At 37.2% G+C, this 19,057-nt stretch overlaps 1 protein-coding gene across 11 annotated transcripts in view; it reads left to right on the forward strand.

Annotated features, from left to right (window-relative positions):
- The window catches only part of FANCC (FA complementation group C), a 244,063-nt gene that overhangs the window by 161,551 nt on the left and 63,455 nt on the right, over window positions 1-19,057 (forward strand). For all 11 annotated transcript variants that reach the window (XM_070589942.1, XM_070589952.1, XM_070589943.1 and 8 more), the window contains 2 exons: window positions 6,214-6,327; window positions 7,235-7,299. In XM_070589942.1, coding sequence (XP_070446043.1) covers window positions 6,214-6,327; window positions 7,235-7,299 — 179 coding nt within the window. The remainder of the gene's footprint in view (window positions 1-6,213; window positions 6,328-7,234; window positions 7,300-19,057) is intronic.

Below are 19,057 nucleotides of genomic sequence, written 5' to 3' on the forward strand. Positions count from 1 at the left end.
GTTCTTTTACATCCGTATCCTTTTTGTAGATATTGATTCGTGTATGCAGAAACCCAGTTCCTCATCAGCAAAATGAGGGGATTGAAGGAGAGGGTCTCCAAGATGGCTCGATAAGCATTTTAGAAAGAATCTATTATCATATGACTGTAGGAAATAGTTTTTGTCCAGGGGACAGTGCCTACAGAGTGTTTAATGATTTTATGTTTACACTGTTTGCTGCTAGGTTATTCTTAGCAATAGGAAATTATTCTTAGCAATAAGAAGTGCTTATCCATTTTTAAGTTTACTAAGAGGGAGATTTGGAGGTCTAAAGTTTGAGGTGTCTGCTTGAAGTTGTGTACCATAGCCAGGCCTTTCTATGTTGTTTCTTAGGACCAGTGCTTATTTTATCCAGGGATAAAGCTCTGTGGCTCTCCATAGCATTTTGTACTAGGGAATTATGGAAAAAACAGAAGTTAAAGTATATAATTTCATTTTACAAAACATTTTCTGTGATAAAAAGTAAGATACGGTAATTGTAGACACTTTGGAAATACAGGTAGTTTAAGGAAGAAATGTTAAATACTCCTAGAAACAATCTATGTTAACTATTTGTTAGGTTTCCTCCCAGTAATTTTCATGCATACAAAATTAATATCACATTGAACATACAGTTTTCACATCTTGCTTTTCAAATTAGTGTTACGTTATCTTTTCTTATGTCATTAAATATCTTTTTACAATATGATTCACACTCGGATAAACTATAATGAATTCAACCAATCCAGTGTTGCTGGGTATTTTGGTTGTTTCTAGTTTTTCACTGTTATAAGTAATTTTGCTATGAACCTAAACCTTTCCTTGGGATATATTCTTGGAAACTAAATTACTGGGTAAAAAGATATGAATTTTAATGTTTTGGCTACACATTATCAAGTGACTTCCCAAAAAGGCTTTACAAATTTCTGCTCCCAATAGCAATGGAATACACCATTCACCACATCCTTGCCAACACTGAGTATTATGGTATAGAGTTGTTTGTTTGGTTTTTTTAAAACAAAGTGGGAGATGGAATGGGGAACTAACTTTATAGCATTCGATTTTTAAAAAATCAATTTCTGACTATATCATTTTGGGAATTTAGGCCAGGACATGTCTGCCAATTAAATTACTTTCATATTTCCAAGACCTTAAGTGTTACAGTCAGCTTGTATAAGGCAGACATTGTGAGTATTATCTAGGGAACTGTTTATGGCTATTTTAAACCTTGCTCAGGAGTTATTTACAATCCCTGTTTACACCCTCTGAATCTACTGAGTGTCCTGGATGTTTTTTTAACTTTCATTGGCTCAGGTGCCAAGATGACTCATGCAGGTTTGGGAAGCCGTGCCTCACGCACTGATCGCAGGCCGGGGCACGAGTGCTTCTGGAGGCAATGGAGTGCAGGGGCAAAGCCTTGGCATGGTTTGTCTTAAGAATTTAAATCTTGACTGACCCTTAACTGCTACTCCTTGAAACCAGTTTCCTTCTTTTCTAGGTACACTACATTGCTTTTTATCCCAACTGGGTCTGTAATACTTTATGCTTTAATTTTTTAAGGGCCAATTCTGTGAATTATAATGATAGTAGCCACCTGTTTATAGTGGCTTGATTGAAACTTTGCATAGCTGAATTTTATTATAAACTGAATGCATGGGATTTTAAGTGAGATGCCATACTTAGAGAATTTAGCAAAGTGCTTCACACATGGCAAGCACTCAGTAAGCTTTAGTTGTCATAATTGTTAGAATTCCCTCACTTAACCAAGTGAAGGGGCTAGGAGAGCTTTCCTGGCCAAGGAGCTAGGACAAGCTGAAGTCCTGAGGGGCCTTCTGGGGCCCCAAACAAGCTGGTGAGGGAAATCAGTCCCAGGCAGGGGCTGTAAAACTGATGGGGCCAGGCTTCATTGCTTTGGGCTTCACCCTAAGAGTGCTTGAGAGCCATAAAGGGTCTTAAGCTGAGGACTAATCAGATTTGCATTGTTATGTTAAAGAACTATTCCAGCTGCCTCCTGGAGAAAGGATACAGGGAGGTTCCTTATAAGGTTTGGTCATAGACTGGGTAACCAGTTTTGGGCTTATTACATAAATTCTGTTGTCTCAGTGTCCTCATCTATAATACATTCAATAATAGCACTTACCCTATAGGTTTTGGGGAATTAGATGAATTACTGTTTGTAAAACACTTAGAACAGCTCCCAGCATATAAGTGTTTTAAGTGTTTGTTAAATAGAATGCCAAAAGCCTGGTGGCAGAAGGTTAAGCCTCTCCAGTTCAACTCTCTCTCCATCTAGCATCAATCTGACCTCGTCAGTGAAAAACTGCCCCTGCCTCTGACCCCTTGGCTGCATAGTTTCCAAACTAAGCCCGGCCTCCTCCTTGCCCCTGTCTGGTCTAGTGTGGGTACTTCCACGTGGATGTGGCGTATGGCTGGCCAGGCGTGGCTGGGCTTCCTGCAGCAGCAGCAGCACACCTGCATCGCACCGCACGCAGTGTCAGGTCCTGCTGTTTGCTGAGAGGTTGTGGTGCACTAAGCAGAATCCGAGGTGAACACCACCCCCGAGGGATGTGCATTGGCTGTGATTTACCTCCCCTGGGTTTGCCGGCCTGACCACAGTGGCTTGCTCTCACCCAGATTGCACTTGGTGTTTGAAAATAACTGGGAGATGAACTCCTGGGGCTGTTGTCAGCTCCTGTTGGCTTTCTGTATTTATAAAGACAGCTTTGAACTGAAAGGAAAACAGTCAAATGATATGCAAGTGGCTTCCATCCAGCCTTTTCTTCACTCTAGTAAGAAGCTTTTTGATTCTCTTATACCTTACAAAAAGTTCACTTCAACTCAGCAAATTTCCCATTCCGCCCCCCCAAAGATTCATTTTTGTAAATTACATTACATATGTTGCCGGGACTTTTTAAAATCATGAATGTCTTCTACTTAGTGTCTCAAAGCTACTGTGTTCACTTGCTATGAACTTTTCTAATTTGAAACAGTGGTTGGGATCTCATGCAGGGACAGCAGGTTTCAGCCTGTGTTACTTGTCGAGTTCTGTTCCGAGGATACTGAGGCAAGTCTGAGCCACAGGGAGAGAGCACCGTGATCTCCACAGAAGGGTGTACGCCAGAGCCGGTCGAGTTTTCCCTGGTGGAGGGGGACTGCTATGGAATTGTGGTGGAGAAGGGGAGAGATGGCACAGAGGCTTCCTTGGTGTTTCTGATGCTTTATTAAGTTTGAAGATGGGCAAAATTTGTCATTTTATTTTCTATATTTTGAATATGTAAACTAGTTTATGGTAAAATTGAAATGAGTACCATGATGCTTTGTAACATCTGCCCTGGGTGTTACTGGCGCGTGTTTGCTGTCCTGACCTAGCAGGGCCTGCCTTTGACCGCGGTGACACCACGTCTTCCCTAGGGGAGACCGCCGTCTCAGAGTGTTTGTGCCTGAGCTCACACATGCATTTATATGCACATGTACGGATTCGTTCTGTCCCATAGTGCAGATTCACAAAGTCCAGTGGAGGGCTTTTTAAAAACATATAAAATGACTATTTCTCTGAATATACTAAAAACCACTAAGTTGTATACTTTAGAGGGGTGAATTTTATGGTATATAAATTATATCTCAATAAAGCTGTTGTTGAAAGATAAAATATTTCAAAATACCATACTTTTTCAAAAAGTGAATATTTTTTCCACGTAATAAAAGTAGTACAGGGACCGGCCCGGTGGCTCAGCGGTTAAGTGCGCACGTTCAGCTTTGGCAGCCCAGGGTTTGCCAGTTTGGATCCCAGGTGTGGACGTGGTACTAAGTGGCAAGCCATGCTGTGGTAGGCATCCCACATATAAAGTAGAGGAAGATGGGCATGGATGTTAGCTCGGGGCTAGTGTTCCTCAGCAAAAAGAGGAGGATTGGCAGGAGTTAGCTCAGGGCTAATCTTCCTAAAAAAAAAATAAGTAGTACATACACATATAGGAAACTGGAAAATGCACTAAAGAAGAAAAAATATATACTTATAATAGCACCCTAGAGACTGTTAACAATTGATGATATTTTCTTCCATTATTTTTTCATTCCCATGTATGGATTATTTTTATATTGATGAGATTGTTTCTGTATATGAAATTTTGCATCTTCCTTTCTTCATTTAATATTATAATATAACCATTTAAAATGCTATCATAAATTCTTTATAAACTATTTATTTATTTATTTTGGTGAGGAAGATTGGCCCTGAGCTAACATCTGTTGCCAGTCTTCCTCTTTCTGCTTGAGGAAGACTGTTGCTGAGCTAACATCTGTGCCAATCTTCCTCTATTTTATGTGGGATGCTGCCACAGCATGGTTTAATGAGCAGTGTGTAGGTCCATGCCTGGGATCTGAACCCATGAACCCCAGGCTAGCTTGAACTTAACCACTACACCACTGGGCTGGCCCCATAAACATTTTATTTTATTATTTTTTTGTCAGGAAGGTTGGCCCTGAGCTAACATCTGTGCCAGTCTTCCTCTATTTTATGTGGTATGCTGCCACAGTGTGGCTTGATGAGTGATGCTAGGTCAGTACCTGGGATCTGAACCTGCGAACCCTGGGCTGCTGAAGCAGAGCATGGGAACTTAACCACTCCACCCCAGGGCCAGCCCCACTCTAAACATTTTAATGGCTTACCACGGACCACTGCATGAGGATATCATAAATCAATCATCCCCTACTGTTGGACATTTTTCACTATGAGAAAAACACTGCATTGAACATCTTTGAGCATAATTCCCATTGTCATATTTGGATTTATTTCCTTAAATGGATGCCAGATAGATTCAAAGTTCTGAATGCTTTTAAAATCTTTAATATATATTCTCAAGTTGCTTTCTATAATGCAGGCCTCTATCAACCTGTAAGGCGTCTTTGGTCAAGTTACACACCTCTGGGCAGAGGTAGCCCTGCCAGTCCAAGCTTGGGGGTGGGTTCTGGCCCGTCACACCCGCTCACACTCTCTGTGGGTGCCTTTGTGCAGCTCACCAGAGCATTGTGTACAGATCCCCATTTATATGCTTTCAACAGTTCACACAGAGTGCCTGTTTCAGAGAGCCCAGAGTAGCACTGGGCATCTGTGTCTGTAGAAGTCTTTAATTCACTAAGTGAGAAATGGTATGTTGATGCTTGAATTTGCATTTTGTTTATGAGGATGATCGTTTATCCATGTGTTTCTTGGCCATTTGTGTTTTCTGCCTTGAATTATCTGTTCATACTCATTTTTTTGCTCTTAGTGTTTGTCACGTGATATTTTGCCCACTAATTTGGTTATATATGATCTGTATTATTTGTTGTTAATATTATTCCTAGGTTGTGCATATATTATTTTCTGAAAAACACAAGGTTTTATTTTTATTTAGAACCACTAATGCTTTGCTTCCTTGATTTTGAGGTTACAAACTTCTTCCCCATTCAGACAAATGAAAAGTCCTTATGTTTTCTTCTTGTTTATTATTTCATTTCATTTTTTACATTGATCTCTTTAATTTACATTAAATTCAAGTATATTTTGATGAATAACGTAAGGTGAGAATCTAATTTTTTTCCAAATCGTTTTCCCAGCACCACTTACTGCGTAATATTTCCTTTCTCTGGTGATTTGTGGTGCATTCCTTGTCATGTATTAAATTATCGTATCTACTCTGATAAAATATTTTGCTGAGGTTAAAAACAGAAATCACATTCTTTTTTTTTTTTCTGAAGAAAATTGGCCGTGAGCTAACATCTGTGCCATCTTCTTCTATTTTGTCTGTGGGATGCCATCACAGCATGGCTTGACGAGTGGTGGGTAGGTCAGTACCTGAGCTCCAAACCTGTGAACCCTGGACCGCCAAAGTGGAGCACGTGAACTTTAACCGCTATGCCACCAGGCAGGCCCCAAAGATCACATTCGTAATATGGTTAAAGCCCTGTTCATTCATTCTATATTTTTGTTTCACTGTTAACATTTGTTTAAATGGACTTATTTTTAATGCAATAATTTTAATGCTAACTTATTTCTTCTTTATGCCTTGAATCAAAGTGAACCGGGTATTTGAACAAATTAAGAGTACTTGTTTCATAGAGACTACCCCATTTACAAATGACCCAGATTCTAGGCATTATACATAATAGGCACTTGTATTCACATTTCAGGACTTCTTCTTTTTCTGTTTGTGTTTTTAGGGGCTGTTATGTCATGTACTTTCAGCATTCAGATTTGATATAAGAGAAGTTGGTCTTTTTACTCAAGGTCTTGGCTATGCACCTGCAGATTACTATCCTGGTTTGCTTAAAAATGTGAGTATTTTTAATTTATTAGTATTGAAATTTTCGTTACTTAATGTACCGTCAGCAAAAAGAGTAAATGGAAATATTTCACTCCTCCAGGAGAGATGTTTAACTTTTCTATGTTTATCTCTTCTTACCTTGGGCGGACTTATGGCCATGTAAGGAAGAAACGTGAGAGGGGAGGTTATGAGAAAGAAGGAAACCAGGAGAGGTTATTCTAAATCAACCAACCTCTCTGTCTCTTAACAATCTCCTTTATTCTGTCAAAGATTTTTTGGGAGAAGAGGTTTCCTTAACCCATGTAAACACAGCCTTTTACATTGGACAAATTTTGTATTTAAAACAACCAGGTAGGAATTTTATGTTAAAGTAAAAAAATTCACTAAATAACAACCTTGTAAATAGTATTATACATTTATATCTTAGTATTAAATCTATATTTTCTTCTGCCTTAAATTTTAGCCAAATTGAAGAAATTTTAATTTATGATCTTAACATAGCTCTTCTAAAAAGTGTTATGAGATTTTTTAATGTTTGTTAACTATTCTAGTCTTTTGGAAGCTTTATGTATGAATAGCATTTTTAAAAATAAAGAACTAAATTAAGAAATAAAAATAAACTAGCTCTAATATGGTTTTATTTTTAATGAGTTTGGTTTTAATTCTTAGAAAATTAATTTTCTATTGTTCATTTGCTTAAATAGCCATGTGGAATAACAGACATTAAACATATAATCCAAATTATTAGTAAATGTGACTTGGCTGCTTTCTTTTCATTTTGACAAAGTAAAACGAGGAGAGGACAGGTGGGGGAGGGTTGGGAATCTCACCGGAAATATCACTCACACTAAGAGAAACAGAACTGATGTAACACTGTTTGCAGTGTGAGTTAACCTGCAACTGATTCTGTTTTACAGATGGTTTTATCGTTAGTGTCTGAACTCAGAGAGAATCATCTTAATGGATTTAACACTCAAAGACGGTAGGTGTTAAACTAAACATCCTTCTTCTCAAGTTTCAAGATGTATCAGCTTGGTTCTGAGAGAAATTTTATAATTCTCAGGAAATGCATGTTCATAGTTATAGTTATGTTCTATGTGGAGAGATTATTTTAGTGGAATACATGGCAAATTGGTGAGTTTTATCAAACTTCCTTTTTTTTACTCACTATTCTCCCAACTCTCCTAGGGCAGTAAATCACGTGCCATCTCTTGAGCATCCATTGAGCAGCAAGCCCTACATAGACAGTAGAGAACATAGGAGAAAGACGTGCTCAGCCCCGTGTGTGTGCAGCAGTCACACATGCAACGGGAATATTTACAAGGCAACACATATTTGATGTGCACATTAACCTATTTTAGGAAATATTATATTCCAAAATCTAGGCTAAACAAACTAAATAGATTCAGACAAATTAAAAGGCAATTAATCACATTTCGAAATGTTTCTTCAGTATGTGAAAGAATTCAAAATTGTTTTCATTGGTGAGCAGTTCATTTTTAACAAATCATTAACTAAGAGAATTAGGGGATTGAGGCACTTTGTGTTTTTTTTTTTTTTTTGTAAAGCTATTGCCAATTAAAGCTCTGTCAGAAATGGTCTTTGCCCTCAGCCTTTAGGAATACTTTGAGTCTGACCCTTAAAGTAAATTATAAAACTTTTAAATGAAAATACTGGAGAAAATCTTCATGACATTGGATTTGGCAGTGATTATTTGGATGTGACACCAATAGCACAACCAGCAAAGAAAAAGTAGATAAATTGGACTTCATTAAAATTAAGAACTTTTACGAATCATGGGATACTGTCAGGAAAGCGAAAAAGACAACCTATTGAATGAGTAAAAACATTTGGAAATCATATATTTGATAAGGGTTTAATATCCAGAATATATAAAGGACTCCTAAAACTCAACAGCAAAAAACTCGATTCAGAAATGGGCAAGAGAATTGACTAGACGTTTCTCCAAAGAAGATATATAACTGGCCAATAAGCACATGAAAAGATGCTGAACATCACTACTTATTAGGGAAATGCAAATCAAAACCACAAGGGAATACCACATAACACCTACTTGGATGGCTGTAATTTAAACAACAAACAACAATGGAAAATAAGAAATGTTAACAAGGATTTGGAGAAAGTAGAACCCTTGTGCCTTGCTGGTGAGAATGTAAAATGGTGCAGCCACTGTGGAAAACAGTTTGGCAGTTCCTGAAAAAGTTAAGCACAGAGTTACCATAAGATCCAGCTGTTCCACTCCTAGGTGTATATTCAAAAGAATTGAAAGTGGAGACTCGAACAGATATCTGTACACCAATGTTCATAGCAGCATTATTCACAATAGCCAAAAGGTGGAAGCAAGCTAAGTGCCCATCAATCAGATGAATGGATAAACAAAATGTGCTATATAAATACAGTAGAGTACTATTTAGCCATAAAAAGGAATAAAATTTTTACATATGCAAGAACATGCATGGGCCTTGAAAACATTATGCTTAGTGAAATAAGCCAAACAGAGAAGAACAAATGTGTGATTCCACTTATATGAGGCACCTAAAATAGGCAAATTCATAGAGACAGAAAGCAGAATAGAGGTTATCAGGGGCTGGAGGGAATGGAGTTATTGTTTAATGGTACATAGTTTATGTTGGGAATGATGAAAGTTTTGGGTATAGATTGTGGTGATGGGCTTACAAATGGTTAAAATGATAACTATTATATATATGTTACCACAATAAAAAAATTAAACAAGAGAAATACAAATGTAACATGAATAAGCTAGTCACAGATTGAGAGAAAATATTCACAATACGTATATCTGACAACAGTCTTAAATTCAGAAGCTATAAAGAACTCTCAGTAATTAATAACAAAAGACAAAAGTCTCAAAAATGGGCAAAAGAATTAGACACTTCACAAAAGAAGATACAGGAATAGGCAATAAGCACATGAAAATTTGCTCAGTGTCGTTACTCATCAGAAATGCAAATTAAAACCATACTGAGATGTGGTTCTACATCCATTGCAATGACTAAAATTAAAAAGATGTAACAACACCAAATGTGGTGAGACTGTGGGGCATTGGGTACTTTCACATGTTACTGTTGGAGTGTAAAATGGTACAACCACTTTGGAAAATTGTTTGATTATGCTTATAAGAAACAGGAATATCGTTCCTAAGTATTTACCCAAGATAAATGAAAACTTGTATCCACAAGAGACTTTTACACGAATGTTTACATCCGCTTTAATCATAATGGCCCCAAGCTGGAAATGACAGAAATGTGTCTCAACAGAAAAATGGATAAACAATTTATGGTATGTTCATGCAATGGAATACTATTGGGCGATAAAGAGGGATGAGCTACTGACATGTGCCCACAGATGAATCTCACGTACTGTTGATCAAAAGAAGCCAGGCATGGGCTGGCCTAGTGGCGCAGTGGTGAAGTTCACACATTCCGCTTCTGTGGCCTGAGGTTCACTGGTTCGGATCCTGGGTGCGGACCTACACACTGCATGTCAAGCCATGCTATGGTAGGCATCCCACATACAACGTAGAGGAAGATGGGCACGGATGTTAGCTCAGGGCCAGTCTTCTTCAGAAAAAAGAGGATTGGCAGCAAATATTAGCTCAGGGCTAATCTTCCTCAAAATAAAAAAAAAAAATTAAAATTAAAAAACATAAATTTAAGAAAAGTCCAGGCACACAGGAGTACGTAATGTACAATTCCAATTATACTAAGGTCAAGCATAGGCAAGACTAATCTAACATGATAGATATTCAGAACTGTGGTTGCTTACGGGCAGTGAGGATTGCCTGGGGAGGGCATGAGGTTGTGATAGTGGATACAAGGGTTTACACATTAGTCAAAACTCATTGAATTGTTCACTTGATATTTGTGTATTTCACTCAAGGTAAATTTTACATTATTAAGAAAATCAAAATACAAATAAAAAGAAAAATACAAACGTGATGCCACTGTATACTCTCCCTCAAATGGCTAAGATCTGAAGCACTCAAACTAGCTTGTATTGGAGAGGATATGTAACTACTGGATGTTTCATGCACTGTTTGCTAGAATGTGAAACGGTGTAACTACTTTGGTAAACAGTGTGGCAGTTTATCAGAAAGTTAAACATACTCATTATTTGACACACCATTTCCACTCTTGAGTTTTGCTCATGACAAGTGAAAACATAGGTATTCACAAATATTTCTATACAAATATTCTTAGCTGCTTTATTTGTAATAGTTCAAAACCAGAAAAATCCAAAGGACCATCAAAAAGTGAATGGATAAACAAAAAGTTTTACCACCATTTAAAAAATGAAAAGACAAGTCATAGATGGTGAGAAAATAATTTCAAATCATACATCTGATAAAAGGCTCATACTAGAATATATAAACAACTCAGTAATTAGAAGACAACCCAGTTAAAAAAATAGGCAAACGATTGGAATACATGTCACCAAAAAATGTACAGAAATGGCTAATAAGCACACAAGTACTTGTATACAAATGTTCATAGCAGTATTATTTGTAATAAAGTGGAAGCAACCTGAATATCCATCAACTCGTGAAAGGATAGACAAGATATGGTATGTTTATACAGAAGAGTGCTTTTCCTCAATAAGAAAGGGACAGTCTACTGATGCATGCTGCAACACACGTGAACCTCAAGGCATGATGCTGAGTGAAAGCCAGTCACAAAAGACCACACACTGTGATGCCATTTTTATAAAATGTCTACAATAGGCAAATCTAAGAGACAGAAAGTAGATTAGTTGTTGCCTGGGGCTAGAGGTAGGAACACGGATTTCCTGCAAATGAGCACAAAAGATCTTGAGGTGATGGAAATGTTGTAAAAGTGGATCATGATGGTTTCCAACTCAGTAATTTATTAAAGATGTTTGAATTGTACATTTCAAATAGGTGCATTTTGTGATATATGAAGTATACCTAAAAAGTAATAAGAATCCCATAGGTGCATGGAGAGCATTTACAATCATTTATTTACACATCAGGTAAAGACTTTAGTTTAGCCTTGAGGTTAATGATGAATAGTGGATCTTTCGAATAACAGAATTAAATATTTATTAAAGGAGACTTAAAAAATCAATAGCATGCATTGTGTATGTATGATCTACACCAAACTCCCAAAATACATCACTGATGATTTTTTAAAACTCAGCTGAGAATAAGCAAAAACTAAAAACAAACAAACAAAAACACAAACAAAAACACAAACAAAATATTAACAAATGGAAAAGACTAGCCAGACTTGGATCTTTGCAACCTATAAAACAAACAAAGGGTTAGTATGCAAAATATAGAAATGCCTCCTTGCAAATCAGTCAGAAAGAGGCAAACACTCCAGTATGGAAAGGGAAAAGAACTGTAAGCAGATAATTACCAAAAGAGGGAAACTTGATAAATAATAAACATTTTAAAACGTCTTCAGAAGTGACATCAGCAAGATATAACAGGAAGCCCCAGTCCTTGTTTCCACAGAGACACTGACTTAATGATAGCATTTGGCCCAAAGAGCCGTTAATGAGAGTCCAGAAGTCAGTTAAGAAGTCAAGCTCAAAGTCAAGAACAGCCATATTGAAACAGATTAAGAAAGCCATTTTATATCGACCACAATAGCCCTTCCCCTAAGCCAGTCCAGCTTGCAGCTTTTCCCCAGGGAGAGGAAGAGAAGAGTGGGATGTGTCCAATGTTCTGGCTTTTGGGGAGCTGCCTGTGGGACTGGTATCTGTCTTGCCTAACTCTGACCACTGATGGGAACCAGCATGCTTTCAATGCCTGGGGACTGTGGAGAGTTAAAGAGAGTTCAGCTGCTTTTTGCGGCACCAGAGAACTGGCAGAGCTGCAGATGGAGGTTGGCTGAGGTCAGTGTGATTAGGAGAAAGCATCCAACTCACAGCTTTTCTCTTGGGTGGGAGGAAGGTGGGGAGAGAAGAGTGGAATGTGCATCCAGTGTTTCACCTTTTGAAGAGGCTGCCCTAGGGATTGGTTTCTGTCTCCCCTGACTTGGAGCAGTAACAGAACCAGCATAGTTTGATGCCTTGGGAGCTGCAGAAAACAAAAGAACCTATTGGCTTGTTGCAGCACCAGAGAACCTGCAATACTACAGACACCAGAGAGAGGAAGAGATTACAAACTCCTGAAAAAGAAACTGGCAAAACTCTCTAATTGGGAAATTGCATGCACAAACCCAGAGAAGATTTATTCCCAAATAAGGTTTGAAGGACCCCCAGATTCTCCAGCCAGACTGATTAGTGAAAGTATTCCCCTGTAAAAATCCAGTCCGTTAAGACTGGGAGAGGTGACTGTGTCTTCAAATGCATTGAACCATAACAAAAAACAACAAGGCACACAAAGAAACAGGAAAACATGGCCCAATCAAAGGAACAAGATCAATTTTTACAAACCTACTCTAATAAAGAAATGGAGATCTATGAATTACCTGACAAATAACCCAAAATAGTTGTCCTAAAGGAGCTCAATGCAGTATGATAGAATACAGATAAACAACTAAATGAAATCAGAAAGATGATGCATGAAAAAAATTAGAATATCAGCAAAGAGATAGAAATTATAAAAAAACAACCAAACAGATATTGTGGAGCTGAAGAATGCGGTAACTGAATTGAAAAATTCACTAGAGGGGTGTAGACTTGATCAAGGAGATAACTCAAAGATATATCACTTGAAATTAGCCAGTCAGGAGAATAAAAAGAAAAAGGAATGGAGAAAGTTACTTAAACCTAAGGGCTTATGGGACACCATCAAGTGGACCAGTTAAATGCCTTGTGGGAGTCCCTGAAGGAGGGGAGAGAGAGAAAAAAGGACAGAGAGCTTATCAAATCTGAGGAAGGAATTGGACATCCAAATTTAAGAAGCTCAAAGAACTCCAACTAGGATGAACTTAAAAAGGCCCACACCAAGACTTATTGTAATCAATTGTCAAAAGTCAAAGAGAGAGAATGTTGACAGCAGCAAGAAAAACAATTTATCACATACAGGGAAGCTCCCATAAGATTATCAGTGGATTACTCAGAAGCAGCATTAAGACCAGAAGGGAGTGGGGTGACATATTCAAAGTGCTAAAAGTAAAAACCTGGCAACCAAGATTATCGTGTTCTACAAACTGTCCTTCTAAAATGAAAGAGAAGTTAAGACTTCCAGATAAACAAAAGCTGAGGGAGTTCATCACCATTAGACCTGCCTTACAAGAATTGTTAAAGAGAGTTTCAAGTTGAAACAAAAGGACTCTAGACCACAACATGAGAGCATACCAGAATATGAAACTCCCTGGGAAAGGTAAAGGGAGAAACAAATACAAAATTCTGTAATACTGTAATGGTGATGCATAAATTACTTTTAATTCTGATATAAAATATAAAAGATAAAAGCATAAAAATAACTATAACTGTAAAACTATGTTAACAGATACAAAATAGAAAAATATGTAACTTATGACATTAATAACACAAAGCATGGAGGGGATATAAAAGAGTAAACTTTTTGTATGCAACTGAAGTTATCAGTTTAAAATAGATTATTAGAACCATAGATGTATTATGTAATTACCATGCTAACAACAAAGAAAATACCTGTAAAAGTTGCACAAAGGAAAAGGGAATCAAAGCATATTACTAAAAAAAACAAAAATCAACACAACACAAAGTAAGGCAACAAGAGAGAAAAAGGACAAAATGATCAGAAGACATACAGAAAACAGTGAAATAGCAATAGAAAGTCCTTCTCTATCAGTAATTACATTAAATGCAAATGGATTAAACTCTCCAGTCAAAATACATAGAATGACTGAATGGATAAAAAACAAGGTCCAATTGTATGCTGTCTACAAGAAACTCGTTTTAGATGTAAGGATATACATAAGCTGAAAGTGAAAGGATGGAAAACATACTCCATGCAAATGGTAAGCACAAGAGAGCAGGGGTGGCCATACTCAATGGTGAGATACTGAAAGCCTGCCTGCTAAAATCAGGAGCAAAACAAAGATATCCTCTCTCACCACTTCTTTTCAGCACAGTACTGGAAGTCTTAGCCGGAGAAGTTAGGCAAAACAAAGAAAGAAAAGATATCCAAATTTAAAAGGAAGAGGTAAAACTATCTCTATTTGTAGATGATGTGATCTTATATGTAGAAAACCCTAAAGGTTCTGCAGAAAACTGTTGGAAGTGATAAACCAACTCATTAAAGTTGCAGGATGCAAAATTAAGACTCAAAAATCAGTTGCCTTTCTCTACACTAACAATTAGCAATCCAAAAAGGAAATTTAAGAAAACAGTCTCATTTACAATAGTATCAAAAAGAACAAAATACTTAGTGATAAACTTAATCAAGGAGGTGAAAAACGAGCACACAGCAAACTACGAAACATTGCTCAAAGAAATAAAATATGGCACAAATAAATGGAAAGGCGTCTTGTGTTGGAAGACTGAATATTGTTAAGAGTCCATGCAGCCCAAAGCAGTTTATAGATAGGATTCGATCTAGAAAAATCCACATGGCATTTTTCTTTTGCAGCAATAGAAAAACATCTCAAAATTCATTTAGAATCTCAAAGGACCCCAAGTAGCCAAAACAATAAAAAAAAAAATAAAGAAACAGTGCCAGAGGCCTCACAATTTCTGATTTTAAAACATATAAAGCTACATTCGTCAAAACAGTTTGGTACTGGCGTAAAGCCAGACACATAGACCCATGGAACAGAATAGCAAGGAAGTTGCAAAGAGATATCCATAATATGTAATATATATATAAAATTTTAAAACATTCAATATGTACATATAAAGTCAAAGTGTTAAACTAGACAGAAAGGACCTATGCTGGCTTCATGGGAGTGGGAACTCCTGGGAAGGGCAAGAGCAAATGGGATGGGAGAAGGCTGTGTTAGCTGTAATCAAAACATCTTATTTCTTTAAAATATCAAACAGAAATGTTATTAAAATGTTAGCATTGTAAAATCTGGGCAATGAGTACACAGTTGATGTTATAATATTATGTTTTTCTATCAGTCATTAGTATTTTATAAGAAAACTTTAAAAACTAAAATGCAGTATTACCTGCTCAGAAACTAAAAGTGAACAGATAATATTTGTAATAAGGAAATTACTTCCTGCCTCAGGGTGTTGTTTCCAGATTAACAGGTGCCGTTCATGAGAAAATAGTCATCTCTCATCAGCCTTAGGTTGCTTAGTATTTATTCCTCTTTGCAGTATTTTTTTCCCCTTTATTTACATCCTTTTGCACTCTACTCATATTTGATTATACTGGTCCTTCCAAACTCTTTCCTCAGAATTATCTGTGCTTTTCATTTTCTCATCCTTGGACAGAAGACAGCAGTTCAGAAAGACATCTACACTCTGCTGACTATAAGTAGGAAAGCCTGCTGCAAGATACTAGCTGATATGTGCTTTATAGCTGAAAAACTTCCATTCGTGTCAGGTTGGACCATCTTCTGGGGCAGGTTCATTCCCAAATTCATGACTGTTTCTTCGTGAAAGATGTTTGTTTTTCAAAAACAATATGGACAAATTCCCTGGTGCAAAGCAAAGCCCACTGAAGGGTGTCCTTGCTGGTGCCCCAGCGGGCAGTAGCAGCAAGGCTAAAATGGTGATTGATTTTGTTAGTGGTTTAGGGCGTTCTTAGTCAAAATGTATCTATGATGTAATTGGTAAAATTCTTAACTGAATTTATCAAGAATATGAGATGTGTGTGCTAGTAGAATGTCCCCTGGACACTGACACATCTGATGCATTCCTAATTTGCTCTATTGAATGATGTTTGCTACGGAAGTTTTTTTTAAAGAATTTTAAAATTCAACAAGATAAATTTCTTGCAGATATTTTTCTGAATGCATTGAGTTTTTAGGGAAATTCAGTCTCTTGGATTAAGTTCATTTATACGTAATCAGAAGATTGAATTTAAAAAGCAATTTGATGCCTAATATACTTTTTGAGTCTCTTTATGAGTTTTTAAAGTCCTGCTTTTAAGATCTAAAACCAGGAAGTGTTCTGCTCTCCATCCATAAAAGAACCTGGAGCCCTAAAAGCTTGTTTGAGACTCAGAACTCTAAGTCCACAATTCTCTAGTGAATTATAAATTCACCAAAGTGTGTTCTCGTGTCTTGAGTAGAAACTGATTTCATGAAATCAGGTAGAGAAATGGCGTTGTGATAAGATTTGAAAGAGCTGCCAAACATGCTGGAGCCATTATAGTTCTTCCTGTCATATGTTATAATAATAATTAAAATATGTATCATCATAATATATAAATTTCCCTTATTATATATGTAAAGTTTTCTGTACACTGTCAAGATTTAAAAATCAAAAAAATTGAATCAGAATACAGCATAGTCGGCAAACTACTTTCTGGTGCACTTGAATCCTGATATTCCCATTGTTTGTGAAATGTGAGTTTTATCATTACTTTCCTTCCACTAGTATGACTTCAAACATTGAAGCAACTGAAAGCCTCTCAAACTTTTTAAGCACCATGTAAACAATGCTATATTGGTTTTCTCTGTGGTTTGTGTTTTTCTAGAGGTGACCTACACATTGTTTTTTACTTTTTGCCGTTTGAATGGTTAAAGTTCATTTCAAAAGATTCAAAAGTGTCGTAGAAAATATAGGAATTAATCTAATAACTTTGATGCATAAAGTGTCAGAGGAACCAAAAAAAGAGGAAAATCTGTTTAGTTTCCTTTTGCCTTATTTTTAGAGACCTGATAAATGGTCTTGTCACAGCATTTTAAATAGAGTTTCACTTGCCACCAAGTAAAATCAACAGTTCAGTGACAGAATGTTTAAATTCTCTCTGTTCTTTGCTACAAACCATCTAGAAGGAGCGACATTGTGGACTCTCTGAGCATCATCAGTTTATCTTGTACTTCTGTGGTTTGCTGGAGACGGTTTGGAAGCTTCAATACGACCACATGGGAAGGACGTTTCCAGCAGTATATGGTTACCGTTGAGCCTTCTGCAGTTGAATTCTTGTGCAGAAGTCATTTGGAAGTGCTGCCCTGGTAATCAGTCAAGACCTCATGCTGAGTGTAATACAGTCTGGAAAGTACTGCATAACTCCAAGTATTGAAGTTGGATCTCCATGCTCTGGCAAGCTTCAGATCAAAAGAGAGAGCTGGAAGGCCATGAGCTCTTTGAAGCCCTTCAGAAGATTATCACTTGGCCTGTCTGCGTTTTGGTAGAACCAAGAGCTACCTGAGTTTACATGGAACTTTAGAATTTTTCACGAAAATTATTTTGGACCTTTTTCAGCCTAATTCGGAGATACAATCTGCAGCCCATAAGTTTGAGTGCTTGATAAAAGCCCTTGGTGCCAAGACTCTTTTCCACCTACCCAGGCACAGCGATAGTGTCTGACTCTCCTTCTTTCTTCAAGATGATGAGAGAAGAGTTGCACTCATAGGTCTTTTAGAGGAAGATTGATAAAACAAGGCTGGAGGGCAAGATCACCACCTCCCTGCTTCTTTGTTTCAGAGTTCTGGATTTATTATGAGTACATGGAACTCTCAGGCATATTTTTCCATTTCTCAGACATTCATGGAGTCCTTACTCTATGCAAAATATTCTGTGAGATTCTGTGCAAAATATACACACGAAAAAGCATTCTACATCTCTCACACACACACACACACACACGCAACTACTTTCCTCCTCTCCTATTCCACCTAGAAAGCTCATATATTCCAAAAACTTAAGGTATTTACAAGTCAAGCTAAGTATGTCTTTTTGTTAACAACTTAGATGTTGGACTCAAAAACACATTAATTTTAGGTCTAAAACCACCTTGATAGTGAGTTTGAGAAGATGTTAGAGCGCTGTGGAAGACACATGTTGAAGAGACCTCAGTTATTCAGGAAAATGGTAAAGAACAAGAAGTGAAGTTTAGAAAAGATGATTTCAGGAGAAAAGACAGACTTCACATATGAGAAGAAGAAATTGTGTAGTTCAATAAAAAATTATCTCTGAGAATTTTACAGTTGATTATCAACAAAATAATACAGCTAAACTAACAGTTTATAAGAATCAATAGAAATGTAAACCTTAAATACAATTCTATCCTGTTTCCTTCAAGTATTCAGATTATTACTAGAGATTGATATCTCGTTCTGGGGACTGCTACTAACCACGGCATATGGAGATAGAGCAGCATTTCTCAGACTTCAGTACGCATAAGAATCCCCTGGAAAAATGCAAACAGATTCCTTGGCCTCACTCCCAGGGATGCTGATGCTGCTGATTCTGAGGACCATATTTTAAGTAGCTCTGACGTAGAGAAGTTGGACAGATGCTGAAGACTAAAGTGCAAGACCTCTGAGGAACAGCAGCTCTCGTAATCTAGTCAGGAGAGAGTAAGACAACATGTAATGTGAGAAACTAAGTCAAGTGATGGGCTAAGCACATGAATGCCCTAACATTCGCTGTATGCTTCCAGCTCCTAGAAATGACGGGGGAATTTTAACAATTAAAGATATAATACTGTAAAACGAGGGGGGCTTTTGTTGAACCACAGATTATGAGAAAGGCTTAAAATGGTAGATAGTGAGATGTTTTTGAAGGAAAATACCACAGCCCAAAAAGCTTGCGAGAGTGGACTACAGCAAGAGGTAAACATTATTTTGGAGGTGGATTCAGGAAGTAGGAGGTTCCTGGCAGCCAACAAGATAACTTGTTGG

Source organism: Equus przewalskii, chromosome 22, assembly GCF_037783145.1.
Source record: "Equus przewalskii isolate Varuska chromosome 22, EquPr2, whole genome shotgun sequence".
NCBI classification, from domain to species: domain Eukaryota; kingdom Metazoa; phylum Chordata; class Mammalia; order Perissodactyla; family Equidae; genus Equus; species Equus przewalskii.